Source organism: Podarcis melisellensis (genome assembly GCF_964234715.1).
Source record: "Podarcis melisellensis genome assembly, chromosome: 6".
NCBI classification, from domain to species: domain Eukaryota; kingdom Metazoa; phylum Chordata; class Lepidosauria; order Squamata; family Lacertidae; genus Podarcis; species Podarcis melisellensis.
The window spans coordinates 93834233-93852605 of NC_138538.1; the positions used below are offsets into that span (position 1 = coordinate 93834233).

The 18373-nt window shown below is 43.6% G+C and overlaps 2 protein-coding genes across 2 annotated transcripts in view; one reads left to right on the forward strand and one right to left on the reverse strand.

Annotated features, from left to right (window-relative positions):
* LOC309371959 (sterol O-acyltransferase 1-like) overlaps window positions 1-16450 on the forward strand; it is a 45800-nt gene extending 29350 nt beyond the window's left edge. Inside the window, exons 7-16 of the mRNA XM_081915111.1 lie at window positions 32-314; window positions 881-959; window positions 1517-1598; window positions 2748-2793; window positions 3909-4038; window positions 5280-5377; window positions 8772-8870; window positions 9432-9567; window positions 11698-11843; window positions 13116-16450. Coding sequence (XP_081771237.1) covers window positions 32-314; window positions 881-959; window positions 1517-1598; window positions 2748-2793; window positions 3909-4038; window positions 5280-5377; window positions 8772-8870; window positions 9432-9567; window positions 11698-11843; window positions 13116-13172 — 1156 coding nt within the window. The 3' untranslated portion in view covers window positions 13173-16450. The remainder of the gene's footprint in view (window positions 1-31; window positions 315-880; window positions 960-1516; window positions 1599-2747; window positions 2794-3908; window positions 4039-5279; window positions 5378-8771; window positions 8871-9431; window positions 9568-11697; window positions 11844-13115) is intronic.
* ABL2 (ABL proto-oncogene 2, non-receptor tyrosine kinase) overlaps window positions 13683-18373 on the reverse strand; it is a gene marked incomplete at its 5' end in the record, with an annotated part of 83891 nt that continues 79200 nt past the window's right edge. Inside the window, one exon of the transcript XR_014169351.1 lies at window positions 13683-13910. The remainder of the gene's footprint in view (window positions 13911-18373) is intronic.

The following is an 18373-nucleotide window of genomic DNA, read 5'->3' on the forward strand; positions in this document are numbered from 1 at the left end:
ACTTTCTGTGTTGTTTGAATCTCTTTTGAAGGTTGGTGGTGAAGTTTGATCTCCTGGTCTACGCTTTTGGCAAATCTTCTGTCGCTGCTTCCACTTGGCTTTACATGTTCCTGTCTACCCTGACTGTGCCCTATGGGCTCTTCCTCCTGTGGGCCCAGGGCTGCCACAGTTCCCCCCACAAGACAATCCGCTCCGCTTTCTTTGGGGGTCTCCTCATGATCTTCCAGATATTTGCGCTTGGAGTGGTTCCAACTTACATTGTCGTTGCCTACCGTTTACCACCAGCTTCCGCTGCCATAGTGATCTTTGAGCAGGTGAGTTTTTCATGTGGAGAGCTAGTTTCTTCTGGATGTAGCTAAAGGTCATTTCACAAAGCTTGAATTAGCAAAATGCTGCTTTATGCCATGATCTGAGTCCTTAGCTAACCTGTAATTTTGTGCACACATTCTACTTTTGCTTCTGCCTGACTTGGGGTAATATTAATGGTGACAAGTTTTCATTTTTTTCCAAGAGATTGAGCCTGAGGGTGTTAGAAATGGTCAGATGCAAAAAGAAACGCACCATAATTGTTAAGATCTAGTAGGTACTTCTGTTTTCAGATACGCTGATGGTTTAAACCACTAATAACTAGCTGCAAACACCCTCTTTTTGAGCACGGTGATGGAGAGAGAATGGAAGCATTCTTGAAGGATACTGATTCTCTCAACTTCTTGCATTCTGGGTGCAGACCTGGCTTGTGACTGAATCTGCTTTGGTCTCACCTTCATCAAAAGAGGGGCAGAGGAGCTTTTGATGCTATTGACCATGGTATCCTGCTGGACCATCTCTCACTTAATTGCAAGATGTCAAATACATTTTATCTGTTATTCCACTCCTTTAGGTGCGCCTGCTGATGAAAGGCTACTCTTTCATTAGGGAGAATACTTCTCGAATACTTTCCTTTACGCCACAGAAGACAAGTGAGTGACTGTTTCCTACAATAATTGTACAGCTGTGGTGATGAATGCACCCTCCCTTCTTCCTGTTCTGAGAGTTGGGTTCTGTGACATGGAGACAATTCAAAGACCTGTTCTAGTTTAGAAGAATGTGTGTATGTGCCTCCCCATGTTTTGCAAGATTACCAATACCATGCAACTTGTCAGTCTTCTAATGCTTATTGGAATAGGAGTACACATCTTGCAAAGGATATAAGAGAATCCTGGGTTTAGTGGAACGGGGGAAGTGCTCTGACAATAGGGGGCTTATTTGGGGTGGGAGGGCGTTAAACCTGGGGTGGACTAGAGATGAGGGGCTTGTCACAGACTTGCCTTACTCATTGTAAAAAAAATAAATAGAATAAGAATGGCATACAAACAATCTCCTTGGACTGAGAAATCGTATAAATTTATTACTGCTAAACTCAAGCATTAATGAACAGTTTGAGACCCATAGAAAATAGGATGGAATCCTGTGGGTTTATTTTTTACTGTGTGGCATTATCTGGTACTAAACGACTCTCTCCCTTCTGCTTTTTCAGACACCGTCCAAGTTCCTAAAGTTTCCCAGTACCTGTATTTCCTCTTTGCTCCCACCCTTATTTACAGAGATGCCTATCCCCGGTAATGTCAATATAGTTGCTCCATTGTGACTTGGCAATTCTTATAGCCATTGTGATGGTGAGGTTGGACTGGATGCATGCTTCATAACGGAGGGCATAACACACGGGTTGGGGACCTCAGGCCCAGGGGGCAGGTGCAGTCGTCTGCAGTGGCGTAGCATGGTGGGTTCACAGGCATGGTTGCCTTGGGCGCAAAATTGTTATAGATAAAAAAGTTTAACACTCGGGGCAGCCTCAATGTAACTGCACATTCTGTCGCTGGGATCCATTGAAAACAGCTTCTCCATGCGAACCAGGAGGGATCTCTCCAAACCATAGAACGACTCTTCTTATGTCTCGTGGGCGATGTGGATAGTATTAGGCAGTTGAATGTGTTTCCCTCCCTCCCACCCAACCTCTCCGCACGGCCCCTGGCAGCCCACGCTACACCACTGGCCTCTGAGCCCCTCTATCTATTGCACTACCCACTTTTGCCTCTGACCCTACCCACTGCTGGGTCTCTAACTTAACTCATGGTCCTGAATTTCAGTGGGTCTTCTCTGAGTAAAGGTTAGTTGAAGACAACCATTTGTTTCTCTGAATTTTCCCGGAGCAGGCCTAGTAGGATCCAAAATGCATTGGTTCAATGCATATCTTTTTTGAGCACACTAGTACTTTTTGTTTCTGGTTCCAATGACAGGTGCAGAATCTGGCCATTTTGGCTTTAAGATATTCTACACTTCATGGGTTTTGATGGGTTTTTTTTATATATAAGGTTCTAGAATTCCCTTGTAGAAGTTGCTGTGTTATACAGGGTTGTCTTTCTATTTTCCATGGTATTCCACATTCTCCAATCTGTATATCCTATTGCCCTCAACTACTCCTTTCCTTCTTTATGCAAAATAACAAACTGATTTAAAAAATGGTAGTGCAGCTGCACATTTAGTAAAACATGCCATTTGAGCAAAATCATAACTAGCAAACAGACTTTCTTACTTTAAATATTTGCTTCTTTTGCACTTATTAGTTGCTTTTATTATGGAAAGTAACTCAAAGTGATTTGCTGTCTAGCAGTTGTTTGTAAAATTCTCGCAAATTGGGTTTCAGTTGATGCCAAGCAAGTTCTTATCTTGATTTAGGTGTAATGACTGTGATTTCCTTTTCTTTTCAGAACTCCTACAATAAGATGGAGCTATGTAGCTACCATGTTTGCAGAGGTTAGATATTTCTGTTCCTTTGGAGATTTCTGTGTTTCTGCAGATAATTATACAGCCTTGAAAGCTCATAAGAGTGACTGGTTCATAAAAATATGTACTAGCCTACCAGACTGCACAAGCCTGTATTAGTTATTTTTATTTTGGCATTAAAAAAATAGACACAATGCTTTCTGAAGCTTCCATGCCTGTTCACCTGGAATTGCATCCTATTCCCTTAGATTTGGATCACTGAATGAATAATTACCCCTAAACTAATGACAAACACACCTTCCCATTGTAAGATAAATAAAACAGTTTCACTTCTCAGGATACAATAGTACTAAATGACAAGCCTTCCTAAACCGACTTTTAACCGATGCCTGTGTGCTAGTCCTCTTATCACCTGTAAACATTTTCCAGAGTTTAGGAAATTATGAACAGCGCAGCAATCTGTATAGTGTATTTTTATTTTGCCGAGTGGAGCAGATCAGCTAATTTCAAGCACGGTCGTATTTCTCAAATGGAGACGTAGTCCTCCCCTGGGCTGGGCTAGCCATGCAGTGTCACATATCCTAAAAGTTCAAAGGACAATCTTGGATAAAAAGACTACTCTACTCTACTCTACTCGTGGGACCTGCTCCTTGCAGGACAATGAAACCGCTCCCACGGCAGCTGCTGTCGGTAAAGCAGGTGTTCCACTTGGGCCCCTCCACATATACACATGCCAACAGCGCACCTACCCAGGCCTCCCAACTGCTGGCATAGTAATTCTGCACATGGTGGAGCCCACGTAGAATGCCGTTTATCTGAAAGAAGCACGGATTATCGTAGTGGCACTGAAACCTTTGGTCAGCTGTTGCCTATGGCTGCATACACACCGGACATTCAAAGCACCTGGCTCCCCCCACAAAGAATCTTGGGGACTGCAGTTTATTAAGGGTGCTGGGAATTAGAGCTCGGGGGGGGGATTAAAATGCATGTCTAAGGATTCTTTGGGGAATGTCATGTGCGTTAAATGTATCATCTTTACTCAGCTTAGATCTGTGCATATTGGTAACTGGGATCAGCTTTCTCTCTTACGGATTCCTCCTGTGCTACTTTTATAATCAGGGGCTTTTGTTTTTACTCCTCTCTAGGTCCTTGCGTCACTCTTCTATTTGCACTATATAAGTGAAATATACATCTTTCCTGCATTTCGGAAATATAGTCGAGAGCCCTTTAATGTACGAGGGCTGGCCCTTTGCATCTTGCACAGCATGCTTCCATGTGAGTGCTTTTGCGTATAACCCTGGCCCCTTTTAATTCTGGAATTTTTCTAAGCAACAAATAAATAATCAGATACAGTGGTGATATTGGCAACAACTGGCAGTGTATGGCCTGTTGGCTATATGATCTTAGCTTTGGGGTTCCCTGACTTGTAGGGTTCCTGAAAACCTGTTACTGGGGCAACAGCTGAAGCTGAGCGTGAATCTCACTGTTCTGAGAGAGAACATGGGAAGTTGCCTTACCCTGATCAGACCATTGGTCCATCTAGCTCGGGGTCGTCCACACTGACCAGGAGTGGATCTCCAGGGTTTCCAGACAGGGAACATTTCCTGGCTCTACCTGGAGATGCTGCAGATTGACCTTTTGCATGCACTCACTACCACTGAGCTACTGCTCTTCTCTCTGAACACCTTTTGCAGTCTGTTCCTTAGTAACATCAGACCTGGTAGACTGGAGAAGGTGCGATCCTGCTTCATCCAACTCTGCTTTTTAGTCTTGTTGCTGCAGCCTATTGTCACTTATTTATCATAATCATAACACAATAGGCTCTAATTTTTTCTGTTGCTCTTAGCTGAAAACCTAGCTGTAGCTACATACATAAACAACTTAACCATCCTTTTTTGGAATTTCTAACCATATAACCCCTGACAGAAAGGCTCCAGTGTTTGTTTGCTTGTTTGTTTTTGGTAAACTCCTTTTTTATCTTTTAAATTCCTCATGGAGTCCCCCCTGCCCCCCCCCCGAGAGATGGGAAAGTCTGCTTGCTCAGTTTGTGGCCTGAAAACAGAAGCACAACATTATATGTCTTCTATTTATATATATAAAGGTTCAAGCTAACTAATACTTTAGCAAATATGACAAAGCAACTAAAATACATAGCTTTACATTTACACATTAACAATCTTTAATGATCTTTATTGCTAGGCCCATTTCTTATCCTTGCTAGCTTATTTGCTGCCATTTGCCCCTCACAGAGCTTTTGCAGTACAGTATATGTGGCATAAGATCAACAAACCTTTGCCCAACACTGTATTAGCAAATGGCCAAGAGCAAACATCCTCAGATATTGTCCTAAGCAAGGTCAATCAATACTTTCATTGCTTCTATTTCAAGTGTTTGCTATTCTAGAGCCTTTATGGAAACTTGGGGAGCAATACAGAGGGGGGAGGGCAAGCCATTTCCCCCTCCACATGAATGAAATAAATTAGCCTGAAATACATGTTTTCTTCATTGCTCCACAGGTGCATTGGTGACATTAATCTTATATTATTTACTCCTTCACTGCTGGCAGAATGCTTTTGCTGAGATGCTGCGCTTTGCTGACAGAATGTTCTACAAGGTAATTGATGTGCAAGGCTCATGATATCTCTCTCTCTCTCTCTCACACACACACACACACACACATGCACAAAACACAACACACAAAGAAGTATTTGCTATCAGTTTTAGAGTGTACCTTGGTTTGTGGAACGCTCCATTTGATAGAAATGTTGTGTGTGTGTGTGTGTGTGTGTGTGATTTTGCCATTGATGAGGTTCCTCCTGCCTAGAGAGGCCGATCAGATACCATCAGTTTTCTGCACAACCTGTTAATACATTCCTTTACCTCTGGTGAAAAAGGGAACCTGTGCCTTTTTTTCTGTTGACATTCCTGATTCAAAAGCATTTGTTGCTATGTGTTGTGTTACTGGGCTTTTTGGATAGAATTTTAACCTTGCTGTGACTTTTAAACAAATGTAAATAGTTTTGGGTATGGCGTCATGGAAGAAAAGTATGTCCACTCTATAAATAGTAGATCTCACCTGCAGCCTCCTTTTCGTGTTGTCATATACTGGCACCTTTATTTTATTTATTTTATAATTTTTTTGTTGATTTTCACAAAATTTTAAACAAAACAAATAAACAAACATGGATCATAATCTTATTAAAATTACACTTATTAACATGGCTAAGTGACTTCCTCGCTTCCCCTTGGTTGAATTTTCATGCACTTCCTTTTAACGGTTTTCCAAATCAAAGTTCGTATGAAATTTAACTAAAACATTAACATCCTTATATCTTTTAATTTTAAAATTAAACATATTGATTCATCACTTAACTTATATGAAATCCTAAGCCAATTAAATATCTGCAAGCTATTTCCAATTAATTTAATTTTACATATTTAACTAAATAATCATTAAATTTTGTCCATTCTTCCTGATACTCCTCCTCCTTCTGGTCGCGGACTCTTCCAGTTAGGTCGGCCAGCTCCGAAAACTCCATCACCTTCATCTGCCATTCTTCCACCGTAGGAAATTATTGCGTTTTCCACTTTTTTGCTAATAAAATTCGAGTGGCAGTTGTGGCATACAAAAATAATTTAACATCTTTCTTGGGCAATTCCAAACCTGTTATTCCAAGAAGAAAGGCCTCTGGTTTCTTTATAAATGTATATTTCAACCTTATTTTTTTCAATTCATTATAAATCTTTTCCCATAAGTCTTTCACCTTGGGACAGGTCCACCACATGTGATAAAAAGTTCCTTCTTTTTCTTTACATCTCCAGCATAAATTATCACAAATATGATATATCTTTGCTAATTTAACAGGGGTCAAATACCATCTATACATCATTTTCATTATATTCTCCTTTAACATTGTACATGCAGTGAACTTAACCCCTTTCTTCCACAATCTTTCCCAATCCTCAAACATTATGTTATGTCCTACATCTCTTGCCCAATCTATCATTACTGATTTAACTTGTTCATCCGTTGTATGCCACTCCAACAGTAACTTATACATTTTATTTTATTTTTATTTATATATAAATTTTTATTAAGTTTTTCTTTAACAAATAATTTTGACAACCATGTTTACCAATTTACAGTTTTTGAACTTCCACCAGTACCTCCTTCAATCATCCATTTTACATATCTTTACACATTTTCTATGTAGTATTGCCGATTTGATAATAACCTTCCATCTCAGTTTCTTTCTTACAATATACCTTGGTTTATCACAAAGCCTCTTTAAAACCCACTAGCGTTGTCTGTTCATCACATACAGTTTTCAGATATTCCGTAAACTTTCCCCAGTCCTTAATGAATTTGTGATCTTTCTGATATCTAATTTTTCCAGTCATTTTATCCAATTCTGCATAATCCATAAGTTTCATTCTCCACTCAGTCAAGGTCGGTAGTTCCTCTTGTTTCCATTTTTGGGCTATTAGTATTCTTGCCGCTGTAACTGCATATTGAAACAGTGTATAATCACATCTTTTTATCTCTCTTCCTGTTATTCCTAACAAAAAGGCTTCTGGTTTTTTAACAAACGTATATTTAAACATCTTTTTCAATTCGTTGTATATCATTTCCCAGAAACCCTTTACCTTCTTACATTCCCACCACATATGAAAAAATGAACCTTCTTTTTCTTTACATTTCCAACACTCATTACATGTTTTATACATTCTTGCTAACTTTACGGGTGTAATATACCATCTGTAAACCATTTTCATAATATTTTCCTTTAACGCCGTACATGCAGTGAATTTCATATTATCATTCCATACCTTTTCCCAATCATCCAATTGTATATTATAACCAAAATCTCTGGCCCATTGAATCATGACCGACTTTATCTCCTCATCTTTTGTTTGCCATTCCAAAAGTATTTTGTACATTTTTGACAATATCTTAACATCATTATCAATTATCTCCGTTTGAAATTTCGATTCTTTCTCTGTATATCCCCTCTCTTTGAGGTCCATTTTGAACCTTTCATTTACCTGAAGATAATGCAACCAATCATACACATAGTCTTTAACTTGTTCATATGGCTTCATTTTCCATTCCCCCCCCCCCTCTTTCATTACTAACTCACCATAAGGTATCCAATTTCCTCTCATATTAATTTTCTTTACACTCAATATCTCTAATGGTGACAACCTCTGCGGAACTTTAGGTTCCAGTATATTTTTGTACCTCTCCCATATTTCTAATATGGAGCACCTGAAAATATGATTATCAAAACCCTTATGAGTTTTCTTCTTCTCCAACCATAAGTAGGCGTGCCAACTTATACATTTTAGACAGATTTTTTTTCCAGATAAATTTTTATTATTTTCTTCATATAATCTTTTTAAACTTTTATTGGCAATTTTAATGCCTTATGTATAGTGCTCAGAGGTTCTATTTGTAGTCAAGCAGTATATATAGACATGTTGTTAAATAAATGAAATCATACAAATGTGTGTTCTGATCCTGCTCCTGCTTCCACTTGGGGCCATTAATGATTAGTTTGAGCAGTTTAGAGGACAGTGATAGAAAAGGCCTCTGAATTTCAGCTACCTTCTATATTTCTCTTTTCTGAATGTGGTTTGCAGGTTGCCCCCCCCCCCACACATTGAATTACTGTTCATGTAGAGAAAATGTCACATTTGATTTAGCTCTGATCATTTTGGATCCGAGCCTTGGAGACCTAGTGTAGCTACAAATACTGGGACACCAGTGACTTATTCTCAGGGTGGCTGTTTGGGAAGGAGGAGGTTAGGATTTAATGCCTGCAAATGAGCTCTTGGGGAATTTCAGTTATACATTGCAACAGTACACCAGATGTTCACAGAGATTGTATTGCCAATTGCTCTAAAACACTTGAATAGCAGGAATGCACTTGGCACTTTGATCCTGCAGCTTTAAACACTGTCTCTAAGGTCTCTGCGCTTTTTACTTCCCTGATCCTCTCTTGCAGGACTGGTGGAATTCTACATCTTATGCAAAGTATTACCGAACCATGAATGTGGTGGTGCATGACTGGCTATATTACTATGCATACAGAGATGTCCTTTGGGTAAGCAACTATCTTTTAATGCACCCCCTTGCTTCAGCTCTAATAGAAAGTCATTTTTTAAAAGGAATGGCAGAGATCTTTACATTTCCCCCACAAAATGATTTTATTAAAGTTTTAATGTAAAGGTGAATTACACAACATGCAAAATACCTAAGTCACTTTACCCATACAGAGATCTGACAGAAGGTGGAAAGAGAGAAGCTTGTACTTAGGCAGTCTGGTTTGTATCCAGTATTTGGGAAGTCACTTCTTTTTTTACCAGTCTACCACCAATTTCACCCCTCCATGCCATATCCCACACAGTTCCAGCTCTGACGCTAAGTGTTTGTGGGGCTGCATTGAGTAGGAGGGATCAGCAAAAATGAGCTGCCCTGCCTTGTGCAAGTAGAAGTCCTTTTGACAGAGCAAGGCCACCACTGGAGACAACCCTCCCTGTGCAATAAATGTGAATGGGCAATTTAAGGGTGGTTATCACAAGCTGTTCACTGTTGTTTTTGAAAATTGAATCTCCTCTGATACATTCACCTATCAGAGTGTCACCCTTCTCTCTCTCACCACCAGTTATTTGGGAAGAAATTCAAAGCAGTCGCTATGCTGTCGGTCTTCACTCTTTCTGCTATTGTGCACGAATACATCCTGGCGATGACCTTTGGTTTCTTCTATCCAGTATTATTGTCCGTCTACATGTGTTTTGGAAGTAAGTACCAGGTGGCGCTGTGGGACACAGGTGGCGCTGTGGGTTAAAGCCTCAGCGCCTAGGACTTGCGATCAAAAGGTCGGCGGTTCGAATCCCTGCTGCGGGGTGCGCTCCCGCTGCTCTGTCCCAGCGCCTGCCAACCTAGCAGTTCGAAAGCACCTCCGGGTGCAAGTAGATAAATAGGGACCGCTTACCAGCGGGAAGGTAAACGGCGTTTCCGTGTGCAGCTCTGGCTCGCCAGAGCAGCGATGTCACACTGGCCATGTGACCCGGAAGTGTCTCCGGACAGCGCTGGCCCCTGGCCTCTTAAGTGAGATGGGCGCACAACCCCAGAGTCTGTCAAGACTGGCCCGTACGGGCAGGGGTACCTTTACCTTTATCTTTACCAAATATAACAGGGGATGCGGGTGGCGCTGTGGTCTAAATCACACAGCCTAGGGCTTGCTGATCAGAAGGTCGGCAGTTCGAATCCCCGCGACGGGGTGAGCTCCCGTTGCTCGGTCCCTGCTCCTGCCAACCTAGCCATTCGAAAGCACATCAAAGTGCAAGGAGATAAATAGGTAAGGTAAACAGCGTTTCTGTGCGCTGCTCTGGTTCGCTAGAAGCGGCTTAGTCAAGCTGGCCACATGACCCGGAAGCTGTATGCCAGCTCCCTCGGCCTATAGAGCAGGATGAGCGCGCAACCCCAGAGTCGTCTGTGACTGGACCTAACAGTCAGGAGTCCCTTTAGTTTACCTTACCAAATATACCTTCCGGCAAGCTGCAGTTTCTGTAAATTCTGAGGATTAGCTTTTAGTTGCCATCTGTACTTAATGTTCTAAGATGCAAGGGGCTTACCATTTGCTCCCTCTAAACCTAAAAGCCTCTCCTGACCCTAGTTAAATCTCCATTCTTTGAGACTGATCATGGCCAGAATAGGAGGGAGGACTTCCTTGGCTTGGCTGAGTAATAAGTTTTGATAATGCTCCAAACTCTAATATGCGGCTGTCAGAGCTGCCCGAGGTCCCAGCTCACAAAGGACCAACGCCAGTTCGTTGTTATATACAAAAGTCTTTATTGAAGTTCAGTTTCGCTTTCTAAGCCGCAGTGCGCAGCTCTACATCTCAAACTCTAGACCGCTAAAGCTCCGTCTGAATCTCCTCCCCCCAGACACCAGTTTAAGACTCTAGCCTTGCTCCACCTCTTCCTTTGCTCTTTCCTCCTCTGGTTCCGCCTGTCCGCTGGGGTCTTGCCCTTTCTAGACTCTTCTGACGCTGAGTCCCCTGAGCCCCCTCTGGTGGGCTTTAGGACCTGGTTCCCAATCCGGGTTTTCCAGCCGGCAACCTTCCTCCTGACCGTTACACTGCTCCTGTCACTGCTTCCCCCTTCGGGGAGGCTAGCTGGACCTGACTTCCCCTCCGTTCCCCCACTCTCCGATAGAGGCGTGGTCAGCCCTGACTCATCTTCTCTCCCTGCTGGAGGAGACGCTGGCCCTGATACATGGGACTCTTCCCCCCACTACGCTCTGGTGGGGAAGCTGGTCCTGATCTCCCGCTGCTGCTTTGGGAGTCCCCGCTGGCCCCTTGCTTCTGGTGCGTCCCCCCTGGGACCTCCCTTGCCCTGGCCATCGGCGCCCCCCTCTGGGAATCTTCTGATTCGCTGGAGAAGCTCATGGAATCTCTCGGGTCACTGTCATACTCCCCTACGCAGCCCTCAGATTCTTCCCCTTCGCTCTCCATTTCCTCTCTCCCCTGTGCCTCTGCTCCTGAGCCCCTGACAGCGGCTTTCTCAAAGACTTGGGAGATGATCCTTGTTTTGGAGGTCTTCAGCTAGCAACCTGAAAAGAGGTGCCCTTTCCCCCTGCTTGACAATGGCAGTATCAACCATCTGTCATGGTGGACAAGTATTTCTCCTATCATATAGCCAACTTTGTTTCATATGAGCAGGTGGCCCACTGATTTTTCTGTGTGATTTAAAGGGAAAGCCCTGTCTCTTTTCCACTGTAACTCCAAAAAACAGTTGAGAGCCATTTATTTCCATGGAAAGAGATAAATGTGTCATACGGACACTTTGCTAACTGGGGATCAAGGAAAGAATGCTGCTGGTGTCCTTAACATGAATTTTGAGTGCATTTTAATTTTCTTCCGTCAGCGTTTTTCAACTTCATTCTCAGCGACCGTCGGAAAGGCCCCATTTGGAATGTGCTCCTGTGGCTTACGCTTGCACTTGGTATAACTTTGATACATTACCTCTACAGCCTGGAATGGTATGCTTATAAGCACTGCCCTTTGAAAAATGTGAGTATCCCACTTGTCATTGGAAATAAGAGGAACAGAGCTGAGCTGCTATTCTGGACTATTTATTCAAGGCCTAAGATGTGAAAGTAAAATTCGAAAACCAGATTTTTAGAAGGTTGCCTTCTGCCCAGAATAGCTACCGTAGAGGTTTCTTTCTAACAAGAATAACAAGCAGCAGGGTCAGAAAAAAAACACCTTTGAAACTTCCTCCATGTCTTTTTATATGAATAATGTAAAGCTCTGAGTGAGTTTCTGCCCTTCTGGAGAGATGAAAGCCAAAGGTTCTTAGAGGATGGAAGGGGGCAGTAAAGAAGGGAGGGAGAGGAAGGTAATGGAAAAGAGTGAGAGGCCTTAGTGGAGCACAGTGGTTTCTTCATTCTACTTGCTGTGTTCTGTTATTCAACTGCCACCTTTGGATCTCCTGGGTTCAAACAAAGAGAATTCACTACATCTTTGCCGCATTTAATATGCAGTGCCCACTACCTTTCCCTATTTAATATGTAGTGCCAAATCAGCCCACATGCATATGCATAGCCCCCTGGGGCTGGTTCTTGGACTCATAGTAAAGGTAAAAGGTAAAGGTACCCCTGCCCGTACGGGCCAGTCTTGACAGACTCTGGGGTTGTTAAGAGGCCAGGGGCCAGCGCTGTCCGGAGACACTTCCAGGTCACGTGGCCAGCGTGACAAAGCTGCATCTGGCGAGCCAGAGCCGCACACGGAAACGCCGTTTACCTTCCCGCTGGTAAGCGGTCCCTATTTATCTACTTGCACCCGGAGGTGCTTTCGAACTGCTAGGTTGGCAGGCGCTGGGACCGAGCAGCGGGAGCGCACCCCGCCGCAGGGATTCGAACCGCCGACCTTTCGATCGGCAAGTCCTAGGCGCTGAGGCTTTAACCCACAGCGCCACCTGCGTCCCCAGTGGACTCATAGTAGCTGGAGCCAAGTAGGATTGTAGTTTCAGGATTGCAGACAGCAGTTCTGCTTGACCTGGAAGACCTGCTATTCAGAGAGTTAAAGAGTTAAAGAAGCTGCCCTGAAGAGGGGTCTTACTGGGAAGGGCAAGCCTTCACACACACACACACACACACACCACTTCTAATTGCCTAGATTGGCTGTTGCAAGTTGGGTGGCCGCCCAGGCTTGAGAGACAGCAAAGTAAAACACTTTGGTTTCATCACTGGCATTTGTTCACATGGCTAAGGGATAGCTCTACAGAAGTGAAAGTGCCCAGCATTTCCTGCCTAACATTACTGTTCCTCTTGTGTTTTATAGCCCACTTTCCTTGACTATGTGAAACCGCGTTCCTGGACTTGCCATCTTAAGTTCTGACACCCTTTGGGATATCCCTCCGCGTCAAGGCCAGAAGATGCTTGTCTTTTAAACAGTGACAACAAGTTGGGCTAGTGTGTTAAAACGACTGCAGACTTTTTAAAGGGAAACTGTCTTTAGTGATGGCAAATGATGGCATTTTGTCACTCAAGGCAGCTAGGACTGCAGGTGGCTTGGCAGATGGTTCTTTTTCCTTCGGCAGCTCCAACCTGAGCCATTTCCATGAATGAAACCTACTGAAAGGTTGGTGAAGGAATTTCCGGTGAAGTTTTTTGCCTATTGCAAACAGTACTTTTATGTGTTACTACTTTTCTCTCTTAACTGTCTGAAATTGGCAGTATTGTGATTGGGGTTAGGCTTGCCTGTCTGACCGTAACCATCCTTCCGAATTGCCTTTTGAAACGGGACACTTGCTCAGTATTTGTATGCATTCTTTTGCTTGTTGCTACGGCACAATATGTGATGGAGCCAGTGGCCCACAAACACTGGCGTTGCTTTTTATTTACTGTCACCAGCCAACCTCATTTCCTCCCCAATCCCAAGTATAGGGAGGTACAGGGCTATTTGCATTGGGGTGTGGAAAAGGTAAGGAGAATGGGAGAGAGACTTGGGGTTTCTTACCTTTCCCAAACCACGGCCAAAGCGAGGGGGGCTTGAGTCTGGAGATGTGTGTTACTGGACACCCTTCTTGTTGGAGGGCCAAGTTCACTTGCCACTTGTATGTGACTTTGTGGATACCTGGTTGGAGAAGCAGTAAGATGTTTTACACCCTTTTCCGTGGAAGTAGCCACAATGGAAGCATATGAGTTTTGATTCACCCACAACCTTTAAATAGCTGTTGAAATGTAAATTGGCCTAGGATATAAGGAATCTGTTAACTTCTGCTTTGAAGGATAATATTATTCTTATGTGTCCTGAAAGGTACGTCATAATTTTTGCCTTGTTTTCAAGCTTTGTTTCCTGCCCCCCTTTTGAATAAATTTTCACTGGCTGAAGTGTACCATTTAGGTGTAGGATCTTCCTTTGGATACTTAGCCTCTTCATAATATGAGCAGTAGAGGTTGGTCTTTTCCTTACCAGGCTCACTTTGCCCTTTGGCTTCTGATCCAGTAAAACAGGCAGCATTAAATTAAGTACCACAATTAAGGTGCAACTTAAATTGCAGACATGTTGCACTGTGAGTAACTTGCATCCTCTCTGCCAAGGATGGCTATTTGCTGCTTTCTTGTTGGCAACACCACAATGCACACAGTAGCTCATGGTCCAGAAGACTTGGTGCACACGTGGGACTGTTTTCTGTACCAAAAGTGGGTGCTGTCTGCTGCTAAGGGCTGTATCATTCCCATTTTAACCAGAACCAGTGTCTTCAGGGGTTCCTGCTCTCTAGCTAAGGACTCAAGTGGACCTGATGCTGTTTATGCAATTAGTTCTTTTGAAAATAAATAGCATCTGTCGAGCCCCAATGTGGATTGGAATTGAGGCATAGGGCTGAGGAGCTTTAACAATAGGCTCCCAGTTTTGATCAGGGGGATCCCCACAGTGCTATGTGGATTAAACTTTTATAAGCAGCGAAATGCTGCCCTTTGCTACATGTCCAGTTTTACGTTTTTTGCATTCCTCACTGAGGATTACAGCAACGATTTGGAGGGCAAATGCAGTTTGTGTTGAAGAACCTAGAGAGTGTGTTGGCTTGCAATGATCATGCTGCTCCACTGAAAACGCTGGTTTACTTTGTGAGACAGGCTTGGGTGGGTGGTGTGCTTAGAGCTACAGAAGGAGGGACTGTGTCATTGTGAAAAACAATACCCTTATATTGCTGACTGCTCACTGTGTAGTCTATAATCTGGAGCTTTTCTCTCAGCCGCCCCAAAGTGCATTTCTGACATGTTCTAAGAGTGCAAAGGAGTGGGGGGGGGGGCTATATACTAGCGTAGGCACATAGGGGAAATGCAGTTTTTTGTGTTCTTGAGCTGCTGTCCTTTGTATTGTCCTAAATTTGGTGCCCTAGTAAATTCTAGGTGCTGGCGGCTTTTCTCATGTCATCTAACTGCAGCAAAAAATGAAAATTAATTCTGATTTATACTGCAGAAAACAGTTTACGTGATAAGTGTGCTAATTTTAATCAGTATTTGATATGACCCAAGTGTATTGCCATTTAGCTAAGCCATGTGTTCCAGGTTTATTTGACTATGGTGGGTGTGCCATTGATAATTTTTGTGGATTTTGGGGGAAGTGCCACCTGGATTGAATATTATGAACAGTAGTTTCAAGATGCCAAACGTCAAGAACAGTATTTAATCTAGTTCAAAACTTTAAAAATTCACTGAAACAGTATCCACTTTTGGAGAAAGATGAGGAAATGTGAGCATCTGAATTTGGATCAACACCCTGTGTAAACTCTGAAGGAGTCTGATAAGTACCATTAACAAACACACTGCTTGTAGAGGCTACTCACTTGCAGGTTCTAGATAGGAGTGCGAGGGAGATTTCTGTTCCTAGAACATTACAAACTATATGTGCAGACTGTAGTATTGCTAAATCAGTGTTAACATGGTAGACTCATCCATTCCAAAAAGCTTTTTGCTTTTGTTTTTAAATTGTCTATGATGGCACTGTAATTGTCATTATAAGATGGCCGGAATCCACCCAAAGAATTTTCATTGCATTGTGTCCTTTTCTGCTGCTTGTTTAAAGAGAACCCCCCCTCCCCACAAACCTCCATCTTCAGAATATAATTTGAGAATTTTATCAAATAAACCCTGTTGTCTTTGGGAAATACGTGTACTTTTATCTAAGGGGGACGTGTGGGAAGATCAGTATACTAATTGTAATCAACCTCATGCTTTGGGACTGAATCTGTGAATGTAAACTGAATGGGCACAACATGGTTGCAAATCTCTTGCGAATGATCTACACAACTGATTGTAACCTTTGTACCTCTGTGACAAGACATCCTGTTAACCTGGAAGGTGCTGGATTGCAAGGCTGTAGTTTTCCTCTTTCTCAGAGTGAGCAATGGAAAAATTTTCTTGCACAGATGGCGGTGAGAAGAGGACAAACTGTACCTGACCCTGGAATGGCCTTACCAAGCCTCACTTGCATCTTTTGTTATATGGAGAACATTGTGGGTCAGGGAAGGTTGTTGATGGTGGGATATAGAATTGTGAACCGATTCCAAAATGTATCGAACTGTCTGTTGTGACCTATTCTGTTACTTGCAAGGGATTATGTGATCTATACTGTACTACAGAAATTGAAATATATTTTGCTATCCATGACACTTGTCTGCCTGCATTCATTCCAGCCTTGATGTACTGCACCTAGACAACGAACTGGTTGAAAGTGTGGTACAGTGGTAACTCGGGTTACATACGCTTCAGGTTACAGACACTTCAGGTTACAGACTCCGCTGACCCAGAAATCGTAGCTTGGGTTAAGAACTTTTGCTTCAGGATGAGAACAGAAATTGTGTGGCGACGGCGCGGCAGCAGTGGGAGGCCCCATTAGCTAAAGTGGTGTCAGGTGAAGAACAGTTTCAGCTTAAGAATGGACCTCTGGAACGAATTAAGTACATAACCAGAGGTACCACTGTATTCTCCCTTCTATGTTTTTGTTTTATGGTGTATTTTGTATTCTCATTTTGTATTTTTCTGCTGTGAACCACCCTGGGATTTTGGGATTAAGGGTGAGCTACAAATTTAAATCATCATCATCTATGCGCATCTATGGTGTGCATTGAGACATGGAGTGTGTCTGTTCAGTGTGCTAGTCCAGCAGGGCTTCAGCCATTAACATTTAGTCTCCCCTTCAGTTTTCTCTTTCTCTGCTCCCCTCCCCAGACACTCTGCATTATTCAAGGGGTGCTGCCTTGAATAAAATATGGGGGGGCAGGTAAGCCCCATGCTTCAAAACTGATCACATGATGTGGTGCACGCACACTATTTGAATGCCCATCAACAGGTGGAGGGTGGCCACCTCAAATACTGGGGGTAGTGAAGGGACCTTTGCCCTTAGGCATAGGCTCCTATGATGCCCACTGAACAGGCTGAGTTTGCCCTACTATGATTCCCCTTTTCCAGGCAGAAGTGGTAGATGCTTTTATATGTCACCCATCTAAGGGGCCATCTGGATTCCTAGCAGAACCTAGCATGAAGAGTAGGCCTTTATAAACCAGTCACCTATTATTCCTAAATGGGAGGTTGGGGGTGGGCTATGGTGAAAAGGGTTAAAGATAACCAGCTGATAATTTTTGCAGGTTTCAAGGGTGAGATGAATAGCAGTGGAAAGATCAGGGCAAAACCCTGGCGTGTCCTCCAGGGTTGCTATCCCTACACTGCAGTTTGGGGGACGGGGTGGGGCAGAGCCCTGGAGGACCCAGCGATACCCTGTGTTTTATCCCTATTGTGCTTGGAGGGCAGGAGGGGCCCACAAGCAACCCGGGTCATGCTCTCTGCCTTGTCAAATGAAGGAAGGGGGCAAGACCGGGCCTTTTTCCTGCTGGAATTCCCCAGAACTCAGTTCTGGCACCTCTCCAAGGCATAGCTGTCAACTTTTCCCTTTTCTTGCGAGGAATCCTATTCGGAATAAGGGAATTTCCCTTAAAAAACGGGAAACGTTGGCAGCTATGCTCCAAGGGGCACCATGGCCAATTCTAAGGGAACGAAGAAGGCGATCCTGGCCAGTTCCGGCACCTCTCTTTCCAGAAAAATATCCCTGGGCAAGACTCACATTATTACAAGTGGCAGACATCAAGACTGGCATCTGTTCGCTCTTAGTAAAAGCAACCACAACTGCTCAACAGGCAGGTCTCAGGGAAGATTTCCCACTGCATGCTGCAGTTATGGCATCACCCCCCCATAAATTAGGGGGCCGCAGGCGAGTGTGGGGTTGTGACCTGGAGGAGGGTAAGGCGATCTCCAGCCCCTCCGACCCGCCTTCCCCAAGTCGCCCCTCGGCTCTCAGCTGCATTCACAGCCACGGGCTCGGCAAGGGGGGGACACAAAGCACTTTCTCAATTGGGTTTTACTATTCGTGCCATGGCTGTCCACTTTCCCCTTTATTTTAAGGGAAATCCCCTTATTCCGAATAGGATTCCTCGCAAGGAAAGGGAAAAGCTGGCAGCTCTGCTTTGAATCTAAAAGGGACCCCTTCCTCCCTCCCTCTGTGCGCATGTCCTTGGCCTGGAGGGGAGGCGGACACGT